Here is a 21,622-nt window from a genome sequence, read left to right as displayed (position 1 = left end):
GCATGTGCGTGCGTGGCCAAAATCCTGAGAGGAGAACGGAGGAGAAGGGATTGCGGCGTGACCATCCCCCTGGGGGGTGATTTCTCGCTTTCTGCCTCTATGTCTCTCTCTGTCTGTCTGGCGAGCGCACGCGCCCTATAGCGAAAACCTCTCCAAAAAAAAAAAAAGAAGAAAGAGATGGAGACAGAGAGAAAGAAGGGCAAAGTAAGAAACCGTCCTCCTTGGTACATACATGGTCATGCCACAGTCTCTTCTCTGTTTCTCCCTCCTTTTGGGATTTTTGGGCATGCGTGTACATGCACCCGGCATATTTCTCAAGGAGCTGGGTCTGGGACTTGAACCACATGGCCAGGCATGTAGAATCCAATACTTTAGTCACTAGGGCACAAGATGGCCCCACGTATTTTTTTTTTAAGACTTCAGCATAATGGTCTTGAGGTTCAACCATGTTGTTGTATATATTAGTAGTTCATTCCTTTTTATTGCTCACTGGTACCCTGTTGTTTGACTGTTTCACAATTTGAATAACCACTTTTTTTATTAGAATAGAACAAGATAAAATTCTGTCAAGTTCAGATGTAAGGTTCTGCTTGAGTCCAGCCAACCAACTCTACTTCCAGTGACAGCATTAATGCATAGAAGATATTTGATAAGAACCTGTCAAATAAATACATGGTTGAATGATAAGAAGAATATGTGAAAAAGAAGGCCTTTAATAAAACAAAAGCAAACTATGAAGTTTACAAATGATGCTGTAATATTCTGATACATGTGGAATTTTCAAAAAGTTTATCAGGACCAGCTGGTGGTGTGGTGGTTAAGGCGGGTAGATCCCACATGGCTGACTGCGTGGTTCAAGTCCTCGAGCCAGTGACTTGAAAAACATTCCAGGCACGGGACCAGTAGTTAGCGTAATGGCTATGTCGCTGGGTTCCCATGTAGTCGACTGCAGTTTGAGTCCTGGACCCGGTGACTTAAACTCACGCCCGTTGCGTGTGTGTGTGTGCCCAAGATCCTGAGAGGAGAATGGAGGAGAAGGGATTGTGGTGTGGTCATCCCCCCTGGAGGGTGATTTCTTGCTTTCTGTCTCACTGTCTCTCTCTGTCTTTCCGGTGAGCACATGCGCCCTATAGCAAAAAAACAAACAAACAAAACAAAACAAAACAAAACAAAAATTCCAGGCACATGTGCATGTGTGCCTAAAATGGGGAAAAGAGAATAGAGAAGGGACTGTGGCATGAGCGTCCCTCCTAGGGAGTGCTTTCTCACTTTCTCTGTCTGTCTCTCTTTCTCTGTCTCTCTGATGAGAGTGTGTGCCTTATAGCAAAAAAATGTTTTAAATCCTTCAAAAATTCATTAATGTGAAAAAAATTATATGTGAATATCACATTTTTGTACCAAAATAAACCCAGACATTAATTCTGTTTTTCTACAAACTTCGTGAAGTCCTCATGTGTGATCATGTTATCAAGAGGTAGGTTAAATTAAAACCTTATAAGATTCTACTGCACAGTCACCTGGGCTGCCTCTAAAGCTTGTTTTTTGTTTGATGGTTTGTCTACCCAAGATTTATAGTTGTTATTTATGGGAGGTTTGGATCTGTAAGGAATTTGGTTGGCATGCTGAAAACCTTAATTTATGTTTTCACAAAAAAAATCCCTTTATTAATCTGTTCTAACAATTTAGCCTAAAAAAAATAGAAAAGTCCACGGGCCAGCAGGAGGCATGGTGGTTAAGGACACTAGACTCTTACATGGCCGACCATGAGTTGTGTCCTGGACCTAGTGGCTTGCTTTCTCACTTTCCCTCTCTCTCTTTGTATCCTTTTCTGGTCAAATTAAAACAAACAAACTTTAAAGTTTAAAAGTTTAAAGTTTATTTATTTATTTATTTACATATTTAATACAAACACTGAATAAAGCTTTAGGTTTTTTATAAGACTGTGATAGCCATAAATATCTTCATAGTTAATAGCCTTGCCAACTACCTCTGGCCATTTTTCTTAGCCAAGTGATGGCTGAGAGTTGGAAGCTCAGAATAGCAGGTGTAAATCCTTTTAATAGTCACTTTCATAATCTTATTACTAATCAAAATATCAAAATATTTTTTACATGCTAGCCAAGATGAACCTAAGTTTACTTTCTTTAATAGTTATTTAGTTTTATTTATCATTATTATTATTATTTTAAAATTTGTTACAGAGTACATGTGCTCACCATAGAGTGAGAGAGAGAGAAAGGGAGGAAGCAAGCCACCAGGTCTGGGACTCAGATTGTGTTCAGCCATATGGCAGTCCATCACCTTAAGCACCATGCCACCTGCTGGCCTCTAAAATTTACTTTTTATATAAGTGATTTTTCTATTTGTTAGAAAATGCTTAGTTGACATATTTCTTAAGCATGGTCTTTTCCAGATTTTTAGTGGCTATTTCAGCTTTTAAGAATCTACTGTTATTTCAGGCTCAGCTTAGGCACAAGGAAAATCCAAGTCCACCCCTGAAAACCTATCATGTATTTTGGCTTGTTTTTATGTACTTCTAGCACGTAATATATCGTGTAATATTTATATAGGCTTATTGTATGTGCTGGCCTCCCTTATACCATATTTGTTTTATTTCTTCAGGTCAGGGGTAGATATTGGGACTCAGGTCTGCTTGTATCCCCTGTGCAGCCAAGCCCTGTACATCGTAGTTCAGCCAATTCGTGTGGATAAATGGAGGGCTGTAAAAGAAAGGAACTCCCAGGGACATTGAAGCAACTAGCCATTCACATTAATGCTTCTATACATGAACAATGAATAATTAAGTGTAGGCCTAAACACTTCCGAGTACTTTATAATATAAAATGAACAGTGCTGTCCTCTGTAATCTGTGCCTACATGAACATGATGCTCTTATATCCTTTGTACAACTTCAGTCCTGAGTATATCACTTTGCCTATAGTAGGCTCATGGTTCCGGGATGGGTGGTGGGTTGAATGAGTTCGGGTGATCAGTTTCTTCACTTGCAAAATACTAATTACTTCAAAGCATAGCTGCAAGGAGTAATAATATATATGTCTCTACTATAGTCTTGAACTTTCAATATTAATTTATTTACAAGAAGTAATACTTTATTGTGGTAATAGATGTTTGCTTTAATTTATTTATGCAGTATATGTGGAATATGAAGTAGGTGTGAATTTTTTTTTCCTTTTGCTTTGTTTCTTTCTTTCTTTTAATTGTCAGAGCGCAGGGACAGAGGGGAGAGGAAGAAAAGATCTCCCAGTGGGACATGCTTATGCCGCAGTTTCCTCCTCTCTATCCTGTCAGGATTTGGGGTGTGCATGCACATGCATCTGGTGTACTTTTCAAGCTGCTGGGGTTGGGATTCAAACCGTGCTTTGCATGTGGGCTCTGGCTTCCAATGCACAGTGCTTAACCACTGAGATGCAGGGCTGATCCCTGCCTTGTTTTTTTAATAAAAGTAAAACATAAATTCATGCTTTTTCTCTAGTAAGATAAAGAAAGTGAGGCTATCTGAAAACATGGTGACTCTGTATTATTCTACTGAAATTTCATTAGTTATGCCCTGATAACCAGGCAGCAGCAGAGACAGAGAGTGTAGACTACATTGTTATTCATTTCAGACATGGGCATGTTTAGCGTCATCTCACAGATGATTCAGATATAGCCTGGTGTCTCTTTCCTTTCCTGGCCACAGAGGCTCAGACGCCTCTCCTTTTCCATTTGTGAGCTGCACAAATCTGCTTTCACCCTAGCTTGCAGTTCGTGTTCTAAAGCTGTTAAGATTGAAACACGATCATCCTCTTTCCTTCCACCCACTTATTTTTTTTCCTGAGTCTGATCCTCCTGTTTTATTCCTGATTTTTTATTTTTCAAGTTTATTTATTTCTTCAATCAGAGAGAGAGAGACAGGGATATATATAGAGGGAGAGACAGAGAGAGAGCGAGAGAGCACTTCCACAGGATCCTGATGCTGTAATCTATTTCCAGCCTCAGCCAGCTCTGGGTCATGGACTGGCACACCTGTGCCTGACATATCAGAGAGGTTTCTGTATGGGAACCTGGAGCTTTTCCCATGTGGGTCACTCGCAGAGTATTGCCTTTTGCCACTGTGCCACTGTCAGACCCCTTATTTCTTATCTTTTTGTCAGTACCTGAAGCCAGGGATGTTAGCATCTTGTTCTGTGCATCCTTTTCCCATATACCTTCCAAATAGCTCATTTGTTCTTTGCTGCCTTAAGTCCAAGTTCTTAACTTTTGCTGAGTTAATGTAATAGGGACTTTAAAGTAGTCTCTTATTTGTATTCTCAGTCCCCACTCCAGTCTTCTGCCAAAAGGATCTTTATAAAATGTGAAATTGAGACTGCCAGCCAGTGGTTAAATGACCTGGATCCCACATGGCCAGTTTCAGTTCCAGTCTTGGGTCTGGTGGCTTAAAATTGCAAAGCTTGACCAGCAGATGGCATAATGGTTAAATCGTTAGACTCCCACATAGTTGACTATAGTTTGTGTCCCGGACCTGGTGGCTTAAAACTTACTCTGGAGTGCTTTGAAAAATTCATTTTATGCCCTAGAAAGATGTACAACAATTAAATATAAATAAGGAATTATAAAATAGAAAAAAAAAAAAACTTAACACCAGGTGCATGTGTGTGTGCGTGCCCAAAATCCTGAGAGGAAAATGGAGGAGAAGGGATTGTGGCATGACTATCCCCTCCCCCCCCCCACCAGGGTGGGGGAGTGATTTCTTTCTTTCTGTCTGTCTCTCGGTGAGCGCACATACCCTATAGCAAATATCTCTGTCTCTAAAAAAGAAAAAAGTTGTCAGGCTTGTGTGTGTGCCCCATATCCTGGCAGGATGGAGAAATGGAGAAGGGATTGTGGTGTGCCCATGCCCCATCTGTGGGTGTTTTCTCCCTCTCTATCTTTGTCTTTCTCTCTGGTGAATGCATATGTCCTCTGGCAATTAAACAACAAGAACAATAACAAAAAAGAAAATTAGTATTATCAATTTTCACCGGTTGTCCCAAAATATCTTTTATAGCTATATTTTTTATCCAGAATTCAATCAAGTAAGTTTTGTGCATTGTGTTATGTCACTTTAGCCTCTTTTTTTGGAGAGGTTTTTGCTATAGGGCATGTATGCTTGCCAGACAGACAGAGACAGAAAGCAAGAAATCACCCCCCAGGGGGATGGCCACGCCGCCATCCCTTCTCCTCCATTCTCCTCTTGGGATCTTGGCCATGCACACACATGCACCCAGCATCAGTTTAACCCACCAGGTCCGGGACTTGAACCACTGTTGACTACATGGGAGTTCAGCAACATAGCCTTTACACCAACTGCTGGTCCCAGGGACTCATACATTTTTTAAAAAAGAATATTTATTTAAATTTTATTTATTCAATCATTTAATTTGACTGAGAGAGACAGAGGGAGAGAGAGGGAAAGTGAGAAATCTCTGTCTGTCTGGCAAGCGCACGCGCCCTATAGCAAAAACCTCTCAAAAAAAATAGTTCACTATTGTGTTATGATCAATCATTATAACAGTAACTTTTGGTACTTAAATTATCCTATATTTGACTGGGGGTTTTCTGTCTCTGTCTGTCTGGCAAGCGCACGCGCCCTATAGCAAAAACCTCTCAAAAAAAATAGTTCACTATTGTGTTATGATCAATCATTATAACAGTAACTTTTGGTACTTAAATTATCCTATATTTGACTGGGGGTTTTCTGTCTCTGTCTGTCTGGCAAGCGCACGCGCCCTATAGCAAAAACCTCTCAAAAAAAATAGTTCACTATTGTGTTATGATCAATCATTATAACAGTAACTTTTGGTACTTAAATTATCCTATATTTGACTGGGGGTTTTCTGTCTCTGTCTGTCTGGCAAGCGCACGCGCCCTATAGCAAAAACCTCTCAAAAAAAATAGTTCACTATTGTGTTATGATCAATCATTATAACAGTAACTTTTGGTACTTAAATTATCCTATATTTGACTGGGGAACCTTTTAATGTATTATCTGGATATGTAAAAATTATATATATAATTTATTTGTTTTTAGAATTATTTAATTTTATTCACCTTTTTTTCTCCCACTCTCCCACAGGGCATGTGCACTCATCAGAGAGAGAGAGACAGAGAGGGAGGGAAAGTGAGGAAGCAAGCTGCCAGGTCTGGGACTCCATTCACCGTGGGCCATGTGGGAGTCCAGCACCTTAACTACCACTCTACCTGCTGGCCCTGGAAATGTATTTTTTGAAAAGTCATTGGCTTATATAGATCATTTCAGTTCATATCCCAGTGTTGTGGAGTTCTCCCTCACCTCCCCCCATTTTATATTTGTCTCTTTCTTCTCCCAAAGTGAAAACCTTGCTTCCCAGCACCTCCAGTATGTTTACTCATTTGCTCCATCCTTCAGTATCCTTCAGGTAGTATTGCAACACCAATATTATATCACCGACAAAGCTGCTGAATGAAGGATTTCTTTGTAATTTTCCTTTTGTCTTTAGAATACATCTCATTAAGAAGATACACTTGAATTACTATGCTCACAAGTTCCTTAAATTTATTTTTGTTATACAGTTAGGTTCTCTTGTTCTTTTTTTACTTCATGTGAAGATTTGCTTTTTGGGACCAGCAGTTAGTGTAATGGCTATGTCGCTAGACTCCCATGTAGTCAACCACGATTCATGTCCCGGACCTGGTGACTTAAACTCATGCCAGGCGCATGTGCGTGCGTGCCCAAGATCTCAAGAGGAGAAAGGAGGAGAAAGGATTGTGGCATGGCCATCCCTCCTGGGGGGTGATTCCTCGCTTTCTGTCTCTCTGTCTCTCTCTCTCTCTGTGTCTTTCTGGTGAGCGCATGTGCCCCATAGCAAAAATCTCTCCAAAAAAATTTTTAAAAAGATTTGCTTTTTCATCTTTTGAAGTCTTTTTTTTTTCTAATATCACCTACTATTCCCATGTAGTCTCTATAGAATGAGAATTAGATTTAAAAAAAAAAATTTCCAGAGGGTATATGTGCTTACCAGAGAGGGACAGTGATGAAGGAGAAGGCACCCACAGTGGGCGTGGTCATGCTGAAATCACTTCTCTTCCATTTCTCCCTTTTTTTTGGGGATTTGGGGCACACATGTGCAAGTACCTGGTATGTTTCAAGCTGCCAGGGCTGGGATTTGAACCATAGTTGGCCATGTGAGATCCAGGTCTCTATGTACAGTGCTTAACCTTTGTATATATTACCTGGCACAGTTTGCTTTTCCTGACCCTCAATAGGTGTACTAGTTGAATGGATAAAGGAGAAAAACTGTGATATTTTATTAATAAAGTGAACCTTTAATAAGTATGACATGATCTTTATTTTATTTTTTATGTTTTGCTATGGAGAGCATGTGCTTGCCTGAAATAGAGAGGGGAAGCGAGAAATCACCCCCTCTGGGAGGGTGGCCATGCTGTAGTCTCTTCTTCATCATCCTCCTCTCAGAATTTTGGGCATGCATGCACACACACCTGGCGTGATTTTCAAGCTGCCAGGTCTGGGACTCAAATTGCGCAGTTGACCATGTGGAATCCATACGTGCGCCTTAACCTCCATCGCACCTACTGGCTCATGGACTTGATAGCTCATCTTGATATGTGGCACTGCTATGTGTACCTGTAGAGTGATAATTCGGGTATTGAGGAGCATAAATATACATGCAGGAAAAAGGCGAAACTTAGTTAAATGAAGAAATACAATAAAAAAGATACACAAAGTTAAGGTGCTGGATCCCACATGGTCCCACACTGGCGATTTGAGTCCCAGACCTGGCAGCTTGAGAGTCATGCCAGATATGTGTGCATGCATGGCCATCCTGGGAGGAGACTGGAAGAGAAGGGATTGTGGCATGGCCATCTCTCTCGGGGGGTTATTTCTCATTTTCCCTCTTGGTCTCTGCCAAGTTCATATGCCCTATAGCAAAAACAAAAACCAAAACCGTAAAGGTTAACATTAAATCCAGAACATAGTTATACGTTAATAGCCTAAACTACAAGCCACGTGGTATTAGTTTTCTTTGAAAACTTTTGTGATATAGCATTTTAGATTTTTTTGATTATGCTAAGACTAAGTGTTAGGTATAGAGAATTTGTTTTCTGATTTCATTTTTTTTTTTTTAAATAAGAGAGAGCATGCAGGGGAGAAAGAGAGATGGGTATTGCTAACAGTGTCTTGTCATGTTGTGGTCTTTCTGCTACAGCCTCCTGGTCAGGTAGGACCACAGATGTGCACCACCACCCCTGGCCTAGAAACTTCACCCAGCCTTGGGAACCAGCAGTTAGCGTAATGGTTATGTCACTGGACTCCCACATAGTTAACCACGGTTCGAGTCCCGGACCCGGTGGCTTATACTCACACTGGGCACGTGTGCGTGCATGCCCAAGATCCCGAGAGGAGAATGGAGGAGAAGGGATTGCGGCGTGACCATCCCCCCTGGGGGGTGATTTCTCGCTTTCTGTCTCTATGTCTCTCTCTGTCTGGTGAGCGCACGCGCCCTATAGCAAAAAACCTCTCCAAAAAAAATAAAAAAGAAAGAAACTTCACCCAGCCTCCTATGTGGCCCCAGCAGCACCCTCCTACTTGTGCCACTGTGGCTGGGCCTTCTGATCACTTTTTTTTTTTTTTTTGCGAGGTTTTTTCTTTAGAGCATGTGTGTGTGCCAGAAAGACAGAGAGAGACAGAGAGACAGAAAGTGAGAAATCACCCCCGGGGGAGGGGGGGTGACCACACTGCAATCCCTTCTCCTCCATTCTCCTCTCCGGATCTTGGGCACGTACGCACATATGCCCAGCGTGAGTTTAAGCTACCGGGTCCGGAACTCGAATTGCAGTCGACTACATGGGAGTCTAGCAACATAGCGATCATGCCAACTGCTGGTCCCTCTGATCACATTTTTAAGACCACAAGTTGGATATTTAAAGATAAGCATTGTCTTTCCATTTCCTGAAGGAGTTTAGCAAATATTTAGGTACAAATTTGTTGCATTTTAAAAATGTTTCTCTCTCTCATTTTGTTCCCCCCTAAGAAAAACTTGTGCCAGAGAGAGGGAAAACAAAACAAAATAAAATAACAAAAACAAAAAAACAAACCAAAACAAAAAAACTCCCCAGTGGGGCCTCATCATGCTGCAGTCCTTCCTCACTCATTTTTCCTTCCCATTAGGATCTTGGGCATGTGTGTACACATGTCTGGAGTATTTTTCAAGCCACTGGGACCAGGATTCAAAGTCTGATTGGCCACATGGGATCTAGCTACCATTATACAGTGCTTAATCACTCCACTATGGGGCTGGCCTCTGTTGTTTTTTTCCTTAATTGTGTTTTTCCTTTCCTTTCCTTTCCTTTCCTTTCCTTTCCTTTCCTTTCCTTTCCTTTCCTTTCCCTTCCCTTCCCTTCCCTTCCCTTCCCTTCCCTTCCCTTCCCTTCCCTTTCCTTTTCATCAGAAAAAAAACCATAGTGCTTTTGTTTATTTATTTATTTTTACTTTTCCAAAACCTCCTTCCCTCTCTTGACCTTTCCACCTTTTATACGTGTGTGTGTATATGCATATTAGGAAAAATGACCCTTGGCAGAGAGAGGAGACGGGGTCATTTATTGTCGTGTGGAATCTCCTTTAGCAGATATACAGAATAAGATGTCAGTGACAGGTCAGACTTTAGCCTGTGACTGGTGAGGTAACACTGCCTGGCCTGCTAAGCCAATAGAAGATCTGGACTTAGTATAGACCTCAGACTCGGTTTCTGCACATGCACCCTGCCACCCTCACCCCACCCCCCAAGTGATTGTGTTTATTAGATGTAATAAAATCATTAAAAACATTTTGTCTCAAAGCTTAGGCCAGTAACCTCATCTTTCTTTCTAGTGAATGCTATTCAGTATTAGAAGAAACTTGGTTTGGTAAATTTATAATCCAAGTTTAGCCTCCTGAGTCAGCAGGATTTAAAGTGTGAATTTACTGTCCACACTGTTTCCCTCAAGCAGTTCAGACAATGGCAGAATAGACCAGTCTATCTGAGCTTCTTTTTTTTTTTTTTATTTTTTTTTAAATTTGATTATATAGCAATTATCTTATACAGCTTGTTTTAGGCATTTTTCTATGGAAGATCTACAAATAGGGACTAGGACAATGTAGTTCCATTAGTACCTAAAAATCTAAATCAGTGCCTTGAAAGCTGCTTATAATAAAAATTTCTTTCTCTTAGGGCTGCTGCTCAAAGCAAATTAAGTCATTACACAGATGCAATAAAGGACTGTGAGAAAGCAATAGCAATCGATTCCAAGTACAGCAAGGCCTATGGAAGAATGGGGTAAGTTTGGGAGAATTTTCAAAATAGTATCAAATGGTATCAGGTATACTGTTCTTTATAGCTTGCTTACCACTGCACTCTCTGAACTAATAAGAAAAGATAAGTGTAAGATTGTGATTTATGTGACTGAACAAGATAATTAGTTTTGGGAGTTTTTTTGCCTTTTTTTTTTTTTTTTTTTTTTAGGTTTTGCCAAAGACCACATGCACTCACCTGAGAGAGAAAGAGTGAGATAAATAACCCCCTTTGGGGGTGGCCATGCTGCAATTTCTTTTCCATTCTCTTCTTGGGATTTTGGGCATGCACATACACTTGCCTGGTGTGATTTTCAAGCTGCTGGGTCCCAGATGACCATGGTTGGCCATCTGGGAATCCAGTGCCTTAACCACCACGCCACCTGCTGGCCACTTCTGTTCATTTTCTTTAATACTGCCCGTATTATTTGCATGCATGTCGCATGTGTTCCTCAAGTAGAATGAAATTTTCTTAAAGTCAGGAACTTTATCTTTTGTTGTTTTGTGAAATCCTTGGTATCTAAAATAATATCTCATACATTGTAGAGTTTCAAAAAATATGGACTGATCATTAACTGGGCACTCTGATAAAGTAGTTTTTGTGGTTGACTGGTAGAAAACTAATTATATTATGATAGTTTTTTTGTGGTTAGCACTATATTTTATCTAGATGAAAAGTCCATGCATGTCAAAAAAGATAGAATCATAGTAATTTGTTAAAAATAAAAAGTTTCAATACTATCATTCTATGTAAACACAATATTGTTTAGTTCCAAAATGATCTTCCAATAGCTAAGTTATGAGCTAGGTGAAGATAAATATTAAAACTCATTAACTAATTCTATGACTCATGCCTGGGATAAAATTTGCTATTTGAGTTATAAAAGGAGCTAATTTTATATATTTAACAACTGATCTGTCCAGTTCAAGCATAGTCATCTGGTACTCCTTAGCTCTTCACCCCTCGTTGTTTAAAAGGCAAATTGATATTTACTGTAGCTCAGTCTCTGTCAGGAAGGAGGAAGAACATGGTACATTTTGACCCACAAATACTCTTTAGAATTGAAGATGGTGTTAGCTTTTAGGTTTATATGACCACAGGGTTGTTAGATACCTTACTAGGCATTCTTGCAGCACATTATTTTTTACATTAGGCTCTTAAAAAAGGAAAAGAGCAAGGTTAATGGCTAAACATTAAGTTCATGATCCAATAGGATAACTGAGGTTGTCAGCACCAAAATAGTGAGTCCAGACTTACAGAATCAGAGAGAAATCTGGGTCCAGAGGTGGCATAGCAGTTATGGCACTGGGCTCCCACGTGGCTCACCGCAGTTTGAGTCCCATACCCAGTGGCTTTAAACTCATGCTTCCTGGTATCTTGGGCACATGCTGGCTGTATGTGTGTGTGTGCCCAAGACACCAGGAAGAGAATGGAGATGAAAGGTTTGCAGCATGGCTATCTCCCAGGGAGTGATTACTTGGTTTCTCTTTCACTGTCTCTGTCTCTATCTCTGTATGTCTGGTGAGTTCACTCACCCCAAGGCAAAAGCTCCTTTTAAAAAGTTAGAGGGAAATTTTAGTGATATTTATGTGAGCCATCATACAATGAATGAATTAGAAGAGTCATCTGGATTAGAACTGAGAATCAGAAAAGTGTTTGACTGTGGGACCAGCAGTTAGCGTAATGGCTATGTCGCTGGACTCCCATGTAGTCCGCTGCGGTTTGATTCCCGGACCAAGTGGCTTAAACTCACCCTGGGTGCGTGTGCGTGCGTGCCCAAGATCCTGAGAAGAGAATGGAGGAGAAGGGATTGCGGCATGGCCATCCCCCCCCGGGGGGTGATTTCTCGCTTTCTGTCTCGCCGTCTCTCTCTCTCTTTCTGGCGAGTGCATGAGCGCTATAGCCAAAACCTCTCCAAAAGAAAAAAAAAAAAGAAAAGAAAAATGTTTGACTGTGGTTGTGATGTCTTGATGTCCTCTCATCATGTATTTTGTACTCTTATACCCTGTATTTCCTACAGGCTGGCCCTCACTGCCATGAATAAATTTGAAGAAGCAGTTACAAGTTATCAAAAGGCATTAGATCTTGACCCTGAAAATGATTCCTATAAGTCAAATCTGAAAATAGCAGAACAGAAGTTAAGAGAGGTATCTAGTCCTGTAAGTTGTTATGTCAAATGAGTGAAATGTTTTATGTCATTTGTGATTTAATGTAATTAAATTATACCGGTTGGAATGATTCACAAATGTAATTGTTTTACAGACAGGAACTGGATTGAGCTTCGATATGGCTAGCTTAATAAATAATCCAGCCTTCATTAGTATGGTGAGTATATTCCCTTTTCTTTGCCCTATTGGCTTTATTTTTCATAGAGCAATGTAGTTCCTAATTTCTTAGAGGTAAATAAGGGAGCTTTTATGATAGTGGTGGGAGTGGAATGTTGTGGCGAAGGTTTCGTGATAGAAAAGTCTTTTGAAAAATTGTAAGGGTTCCCCCCAAATACCATTTTTTTAATGATAGCATGAGAGAGAGAGAGAGAAAGAGAGAGAGAGAGAGAAAAAAAAGCATCTTCAACAGACAGTGTTGTCATGTCACAATTCTCTTTCCAGCCCTCCAGCTCTTCAGGATCTTGGGTGTCTGTGTGCACACAAGGCATGTTTTCAGGCTTGTCCAGGGATCTTAACCTGTGGTCAGTCATGGCTTCCAGCCTTGCAGGGCACTTCATTACTGTGGTTCACAGCAGCTGAGTCTCTCATCAAATTTAAATTATTATTTTTTTTAACCTACCTAGCAGCAAACAAATGTCTTTTTGCAGGTTTTGTGACATATCTTTCTTTTAAAAAAAATACTTATTCATTTAATTTTATTTATTCATTAATTTATTTTAATTTGACAAGAGAGCAACACAGAGAGAGAGGGAGAGATTGAAAGTGAGAAAGCAAGCCATCAAGTCCAAGACCCAAACCGTGGTCGGCCATGTGGGAGTGTCCAGTGCCTTAACCATGATGCCACCTGCTGGCCCCCATTGTGACATTTCTTAGCATGTTACCCATTTCCAGGACTCAGGTTAGGCTATTGTTGACAGGATGTAGAAAATGGAATTCTTTTAGTTTCAGAGTTGTCTTATGCTCTAAGTTGCTGCTGTGTGCCAAGATAAGATGAGACCACCATGTATGAGTTATAAAAGGTGGGGGTTAAAACTCGTTTTGTGACTTTTAAGAACAGGTCAGACTGATAGAGATGACAAGAGGGTTTTTGGAGTCAGCTACTGGATTTCCACAGCCTTGCTTCATTTGCGAAGAAAGTGAGGTGCCCTGCCCTTACCTCTAACCTATTGAGAAAGGCTTTTCTGGTCTACCTGGAGCTTTTAATCTGGCCCTCAGTTGGGAAACCAGTGGACTAGTGCCTGACTTCCCTGCTAGAGAAGCCAGTGGCAGAACGAGCTTCATGGCTGGGCAGTCACAGCATCGATGACAGAGGAGCAGAAGTATTTCCTGTGGATGAAGGTGAGCACACATGCACTGAGATAGTGTGATATGCTCAAGAGGGCTCTTGGAAGTACGAGGACCCTAACTCAGAGACTTTCTGGAGGGTTGCTAAGAACCCGAGGCCAGAGGGGAAGTCATAGTATCCATTCAGAGAATAATTTGCCCTCCTCAGGAAATGTATAAGAAATCTCCAATGAGGTGCAATGGAATAAACATCTGGAGAACCTCAGAAAGTGCCTCTTCAGAGAACTAGAGTAATTTTAACACCTTACAAGCCCACAGAGCACAGTATAAACCAGTAAGATCTTATAGTGCCAGGCATCAAATAAGAATTTTCATGCCTCCTTTACCTCTCTTACCTCCACTTGACCTTGACCCTGTAGGCCCGAACTCTTGGTCTGCCAGCTAAGGGAAGAGGAGTAGAAGCAGTATAGGGGAAAAAAAAAAAAAAAGCACCCAACTGTGCCTCTCTTTTTTACTGAAATTCCCCATAGTGGGGAGGGCAAATTTTACCTGTCAGTGATGTTTTATGTATTTGGTCATTACACTGAGACATTAATTACTAAACTGGGGGCCTTTTTTTTTTTTTTAAATGTAAAACAAGAAGATGACTTCATTTCAAGAGACCAGAAAAGCCACTAAGACCTGTTCTAAATTTCTTCTAGGTCCTAGATTCGTAGAGAAAGGGAAGAACTGCTTTTAAAAATAACTTTTAAAAGTTCTGCTTTTGCAGAACTGTGTAATAGGATTTCGAAACAAAATGCTTTATGTTTATAGCTCATAAACCTTGGCTTTTCCTGTGTAATGTCCCTAGTACTCATGGGTTGGCTCAGAGGCACCAATCTTGACTAATACTTGAGGAAAATTTTTACATTATTTACAGGTCAGAAACATCTGTGTGATAATAAAAGCGAGTGGTCAAGCTGTGGTGGCACAGTTAATACTGTATTGAACTGCAGTCCTGGAAGCCACATGGCTGACCTCTGATTCCTAGCCTGAAGTAAACTGGACATGTGCATAGGTGTCCAAGATCCCAAGGAGCTACAGGGCTCAGGAGATCACAGAGTGATGACAACTGAGACCTTGTTAAGGCCATGTCCCTCTCTTTTTGTCTCATATGCATGCACTATCATGAATAAAAAATAAACAAAAAAAAAGAGGGGCAAGCAGGTGGTGTGGTTAAGGTGCTGGGTTCCAACATGATCGACTGCATTCGAGCCCTGGACCTGGTGGCTTGAAAGTCATGCCTGGCACATGTGCATGCTCAAAATCCTGACAGGAGAGGGGAGAACGTGTTGTAGCACAACCATTCCCCCCGGGGTGGGGGGGAGGATTTCTTACTTTCTCTGTCTTTCTCCGGTGAGAGCACATATTCTACAGCAAAAACCTTTAAAATAAAAAGGAAGCAGTAATTTTTCCCAAAACTGAACTCGGAGTCAGCGAATAAAAATGAGCTGTTGGGGGCCAGCAGGCTTTGTGGTTAAGGTGCTGGACACCCCATGGTTGATCACAGTTCGAATCTCAGACCTTATGGCATGCTTTTTCAGTCCCCCCACCCCATTATTTCTGGCTGGTGAGTGCATGTGCCCTATAGCAAATTAAAATTATAATAAATTTTAAAAATTGATTATAGTATATAAGGATTTAGACCAAATTCTTTGATGTTGACAGGAATAATTTGAGATTAAAAAAATATGCTTTCAAAATAGAAAGTTTTAAAAATGTGCTTGTGGGAACCAGCAGATGGCATAATGGTTACATTGCTGGACTTCCACATAGTTCAATGCAGTTTGAGTCCCAGACCTGGATACCTGCAACTCACACCGTTGCTGGACTTCCACATAGTTCAATGCAGTTTGAGTCCCAGACCTGGTTGCTTGAAACTCACGCTGGATGTGTGTGTGTGTGTGTGTGTGTGCCCAAAATTCCAAGAGGAGAATGGAGACGGGATTGCAATGTGGCCATCTCCTCTGGGGGATGATTTCTTGCTTTCTGTCTTTCTGTCTGTCTCTTGCAAGTGCTATAGTAGAACTCTCTCTGTCTAAAAAAAGTGTGTGTGTGTGTGTGTGTGTGTATGTGTATGTGTATATAAGTACAATTCCTCATCCACTATAAGCATGAGAATACAAACTCCTGGGCCCTATAGAGCAGTCACATCTTTTAAGGGTACCTGGAGTGGACCCTCTCAAGTGTAGGATAGTTTTGTTTTGTTTTGTTTTTTGAGAGGTTTTTGTTATAGGGCACGTGCGCTCACCAGGAAGAGACAGAGAGAGAGACAGAAAGTGAGAAATCACTCCCCCCAGGAGGATGGTCATGCCACAATCCCTTCTCCTCCATTCTTCTCTCAGGATCTTGGGCACGCACGCACACATGCCTGGTGTGAGTTTAAGCCACTGGGTCCTGGACTCGGACGGTGGTTGACTATATGGGAGTCCAGTGACAGCCATTACACCAACTTCTGGTTTTGAAAACTTTTGAAACTACTTTTGGGATTTCTATTTTTCTTTTTGCTTGATTGATCTGATCAGTAGTAGTAAGTAAACTAACATCAGAATCCTTAGTTTACAGTGTTGTCTGTAATCACTTTATCCCTGTAGTGTCTTTTTAATGCCACTTTTTCTAGTTCCTTCTCTGTTTATATTACCATTTACTTTGGGTAGCATAGTAAAACTCTACAAGATGGCAACACATGTATGGTTTAGCTTTTATTCCTCTATTAAAAAAATTGTTCAAAAATCTTATATTTTAACTGCTTTAGGGGCCAGCTGGTTAAGATGCTGGATTTCCACATGAATGACTGTGGTTTGAGTCCCACTCCTGGCAGCTTAAAAATCATGCTGGGAATGTGTGTGTACATGCCCAAAATCCCAAGAGAAGAATGAGAGAAGGGATTGTGGTATGCCCAAGGCCCCAGGGGGTGCTTTCTTACTTTCCCTGTCTGTCTCTGGCGAGTACATAATACTCTATGGCAAAACCCCAAATAAATAAATGTTAACTGGGGCCAACAGATGGCATAGCACTTACATTACTGGATTCCCACATGGCCGACCACGGTTTGAGTCCTGGACCTGGTGGCTTGAAAGTCATGTGCACGCATGTATGCATGTTTGCCCAAGATCTCAGGAGGAAAATGGAGAAGGGATTGCAACTTGCCCATCCCTCCTGGGGGATGATTTCTCACTTTCCCTCTCACTGTCTCTTTCTCTCTTCAGTGAACACACACACCCTAAGGCAAAAACCTCTAAAAAAAATAAGTTAAAAAAAAAAGTTAACTGCTTTTGGACCGGCAGGTGGTATGGTGTTTAAAGGCACTGGATTTCTATATGGCCAACAGCAATTTGAGTCCTGGACCTGGTGGCTTGTTTTCTTGCTTTCCCTTTCTCTCTCTGGTCAAATTAAAAAATAATTATAACAAATGAAATTAAAAAACAATTCTTTTTTTAAAAAAATAAATAACTGCTTTTAATAGATGCTATTTTTTAATTCCAGGCAGCAAGTTTAATGCAGAATCCTCAAGTTCAACAGCTGTAAGTATGTGGGAAGAGCTTATTACATGTTCTGCTTCTGCTTGCCAAGCTCCTAATTGAGCATATCAGCTCAGAACTGACCATATTGGCCTGAATGCCAGTCATTTGGAACTAACCTCTTATATACATTTGGCCTAATGTCTTATATAATGTGGGTATATTAAGCTGACTTTTCCTTGGCCAGTCATCCTACTTATTAAGAATTATGCCAGTCCTGGTGATTTATCTCTTGCATACTCTAGGATGTCAGGAATGATGACAAATGCCATTGGAGGACCTGCTGCTGGAGTTGGGGGTCTAACTGACCTGTCTAGCCTCATCCAAGCGTAAGTATTACCAAAACAGAAATAGTGAAAATCTACTTAATGTTATTATATATTTTGTCTGGAAGATGAGGAATCAAGGAATTCTTTTTTTTTTTTTTTTTTAATTTTCTACTGTAATTAGGGGACTTCTGAAAGTTAGTAAATCTGAAAGAAATTCGTAAATTAGAATTACTTTTGAGACTGAAAAGCAATAATCTAGAAGATCTGTGTTGTCTGGCCAGCTCTTTAGATATGCAACCATGTGTGTTCAATACACTTTTGTTTTTAGGGTTTTTCAGGTATCAGGTTTTTGTTGTTGTTGTTTTTTGTACAGTAAGGCAGATGAGAGGCATATTAGTGGAAGAAGAGCAGGTAATTTACACCTCTATTCAATAGCCACAGAAACCAAGGTTTGGGTTAGTGACTTACAACCATAGCAGAGCTAGGTGTACATTCAGTCTTTTGATTTGCAGCCTAATTTTTCATTACTCAATTGTGTTGTCAGTATAAAATTAGGGTCCTCAGTTTCTTAAGTGGGGATATTAATTTTTGTCACTTTTATTTAGAGCTGGTCCTAGGGACCTGGCCTTTTTTTTTTTTTTTAAGTTTATTTATTTATTTATTCTTTAAGAGAGAGAGACAGATAAGTACCTTCCCAGGATATAATACAAGAAAACAGGGTTCTCATGCCATGACTGGCCCCGGTCTTGGCCATTCAGGATCACAAGCATGTGTGCGTGTGCACTCAGTGTATACAGAGAGACCTGGGAATATGAACCTGGAATCTTAGACATGGCTTCAGCATCATGGAGTGTTGCATTAAACTATGTGCCACCACATCTGGCCAATCTGCTGCTTTCAAGGGCATGGAATAAAGGTAAAAATCTTGTGCCCACAAATATTGTGAGCTCATATACAAAGCAGTTAATCCTCCATTTTTCCCAATGAAAATCCAACAGAAAGTTTTTTGCAGACTTCAGTAAATACAAAGGGTTGTAGATAGTCAACATTTGCTTAAAATGTTTTAATTTAGATATTTGTATATATTTTAAAATCGTGTTACTTATATTGATGTTCAGACAATTTAGGAGCTATTTTATTCAAATTTTCCAGTATCTGTCATCACTTAAGGGAGCTCCTGGCATCTTTTTGTTGCTAGAGCATATTATCTTCATGTCTATCCAGATTGCTAAAGAGATGTTGATTTTTTTTTGTGTCTTATGCTATCACTGAAAATTTTATATGAAGTCACAAGTACTATTTGCTGTTTGTGATCACAACTATGTAACCACTTAGAACATTGCATTTTTAGTGATCTTTAAGTGGCATATTATAGTGATGTCTGATGGTTGCAACTGAGTCATACCATCAAGGATTTGTGTTGATTTTCTCTGCGTTTTAAAAAATCAGTCATTAGGTGATCTTTATAAGCATACCAAAGTGGGTATGATACCTTGTCCAATGGAAGACACTAAATATTTAAGAGCACTGTATTAGAAGGTGTAAAATAAAAGCATATCCTTTTCGGTCCTTTGCTTAATTTGTTATTAAGCCCTAGAGGGGTAGATTTCACCCAATTCAGGAACTCATTTTTTTTAAGAGCTTGAATGTTTAGTTTCTTATAAAGAACACTGCATTGTAATAGAGCTGTGCGGAAGGATTGGTAAACTTGCAGATACTAAACTCACAGTTGTGAAACTCGTTTTTATATAAAAAGTTCCCTTTGGGTAGTCCCCACATCTTCTTCAGTTATTTCTGAAAGTGTACTGCATGCCTGGCGATTGCCTAATTCATACCGCTTTGCCTTTTTACCACAGGGGGCAGCAGTTTGCTCAGCAGATACAACAACAGAATCCTGAACTTATAGAGCAACTGAGAAATCATATCCGGAGCAGATCGTTCAGCAGTAGCACTGAGGAACATTCCTGACTTGACCAGGAACCCTAGCCCACAATGCGAATGGTTTATGGTCCTGAAGTATTCACTGTAGATAATGGCCAAAACCACCCAACCAACTAAACAAAGCACCATATCTGGTCTCATAACGGAGGAGGACATCTTCTGTACATTCTTAAAAAATAAATCTGTTTAGACAATAGTTTCATCACAAACAGATTTAAAACTAACACAACTCCTTTGGAAACAAATGAGCAGTAGCCTTGTTAAGTGCCAGTATAGCACTGCAACAGGGTTCCATTTTCAAACTTTTATCTTCCTATTTGTATATTAGACTTCATAGCAGAGTATATTTATTGAACAGTACGACTGTTCATTGGTGACTTTTTCAGTTCCAGTACCTTTAGAGTTTATTGAGAGGTAGATGACCAAAAGGAAGGATTTCCCATTCTGTTTAGAACAAACAGATTTGCTACCTAGCAGCATTTCAAGAGAGAAGAAATTTCTTATCTTGGTTTACCTGGGTCAGTAATAAATGTATTACATAGGTGCCAGTACTTTCTTTAATGCTGCTTGATCTGATGAAAAGACAGGGAATTGGAAGAGCTTGTATATAGAAGCATTTGGTACAAGGAATGTTTTGAAAAGAAAAAATAATGTGAACATGTAGTAGAAAGGAAAGGTAGGATGCTCAGGTTTTCTGCATAGTTCAGAACTCATTTTTGTCTGCAGTTTGGTATTGATATTAGCATGGCCAGTTATGCTAATACATAATAAAATACATTTAGAAATCTTTAATGATTCTGGTTAGGTCAGTCATATAACTGTTTGACTTAATCATGACAGTTTTCCTGGTGGTAACCTTACCTTTGAAACAATCAGAAACACCTAGATTTAAGTAAGCCAGTGGCTTGGACCTAAGTTAAGGATTTTCTGAGTGACATTTTATTATGTATGCATAAACATTAATTTTCTAAAAACTTAGTAATTATTTGATAGGTAACAAAAAAGCATTTATCACTAACATTGCTTGCTCATGTAGTCATCTGCTATAATTTGGCTTGGCATGCTAGTATTATGCTTAACCTTAATTGGATATAATTTAAACATAATAGGAGACTTTTTTGTTTATTAATCATAAAATTAGTGAAATGAGGCTGACATGTAACAATCTCACAAGTTTTGTGAGGGAAAACTGAAGAAGAAAATAATACAAATCAGTTGTAATGGTGATAATCAGGGCCTACTATAAAACTGTTCTCAAAAGACTAATTATTTGGTATCCTGAAGCTTAAAAACCAACTTTTTATTTCTTTGTGTGAAATTAGAACAGTGGTTATATAATTATACTGTAAGAACCACCTGAGGAATTTATTAAAGATGCAGATTCAGGACACTTTTGTTTTGATATACTAGGTCCTACAATAAAGCCTGGGAATCACCATTTTAAACAGTGCACTAGATGGTTCTGATGTAGGTCCAAGGACTCTAATTTAAAGCAACACTAGGTTGGAGATTTTTTCTTAATTAGACCAGCAATACCCAAGCACCTGGGCTCAGGCAAAAATAATTTTAGATGAACCCATAGTTCCAGCCTGAGAAGAACAGGAGTTAAATCTTAGATCATCTTAAGTGATATCTCTTAGACTCTACCAAAATGAACTCAGTGTTTCATGAAGTTAGACTTAGCTCCTAGTGTCCATGTGTTTAACAGAATGAAGTACTGTTACTAATCACATGAACATTCTATCATTTAAAAAGCAGCAGCAGAGTAGATCCTTAATTAAAAATTAGGCACTCTTATCTAGTGTTGAAGTTCAAGTTTCTAGCAAAACTATTTTAAGTGCATTAAAAATGTTTTCAGATCAATAAAATTGACAAGTCTCTAGCTGACTAGAAAAACTGAAGAAAAATAAAAATTATTAGTATCAGACGTGAAAGAGGGGATATATAATAGACCCTATAGATACAGGATAATCAGAAAATACTAGACTAACTCTAGACTTATATATTAAAACTTAACTTAGATGAAATAGACC

The 21,622-nt window shown here is 39.7% G+C and overlaps 1 protein-coding gene across 3 annotated transcripts in view; it reads left to right on the top strand.

Moving 5' to 3' along the window:
* The window catches only part of SGTB (small glutamine rich tetratricopeptide repeat co-chaperone beta), a 47,187-nt gene that overhangs the window by 22,730 nt on the left and 2,835 nt on the right, over nucleotides 1-21,622 (top strand). The window contains exons 5-10 of one of the 3 annotated variants that reach the window (XR_003548319.1): nucleotides 10,248-10,352; nucleotides 12,388-12,526; nucleotides 12,630-12,692; nucleotides 17,345-17,382; nucleotides 17,625-17,708; nucleotides 19,505-20,278. Coding sequence is in view for 2 of the 3 variants with exons in the window: in XM_027769264.1 (XP_027625065.1) it covers nucleotides 10,248-10,352; nucleotides 12,388-12,526; nucleotides 12,630-12,692; nucleotides 17,345-17,382; nucleotides 17,625-17,708; nucleotides 19,505-19,616 (541 nt within the window). In the remaining variant the exon portion in view is untranslated. Of the gene's footprint in view, nucleotides 1-10,247; nucleotides 10,353-12,387; nucleotides 12,527-12,629; nucleotides 12,693-17,344; nucleotides 17,383-17,624; nucleotides 17,709-19,504; nucleotides 21,619-21,622 lie in introns of those variants that run through there. The other 2 variants (XM_027769265.1, XM_027769264.1) reach the window with 2 other exon arrangements.

This window comes from Tupaia chinensis, unplaced genomic scaffold (assembly GCF_000334495.1).
Source record: "Tupaia chinensis unplaced genomic scaffold, TupChi_1.0 Scaffold149178_1, whole genome shotgun sequence".
NCBI classification, from domain to species: domain Eukaryota; kingdom Metazoa; phylum Chordata; class Mammalia; order Scandentia; family Tupaiidae; genus Tupaia; species Tupaia belangeri.
The sequence above is the reverse complement of the archived record's forward strand: the minus strand, read 5'-3'. Positions and strand labels throughout refer to the sequence as shown.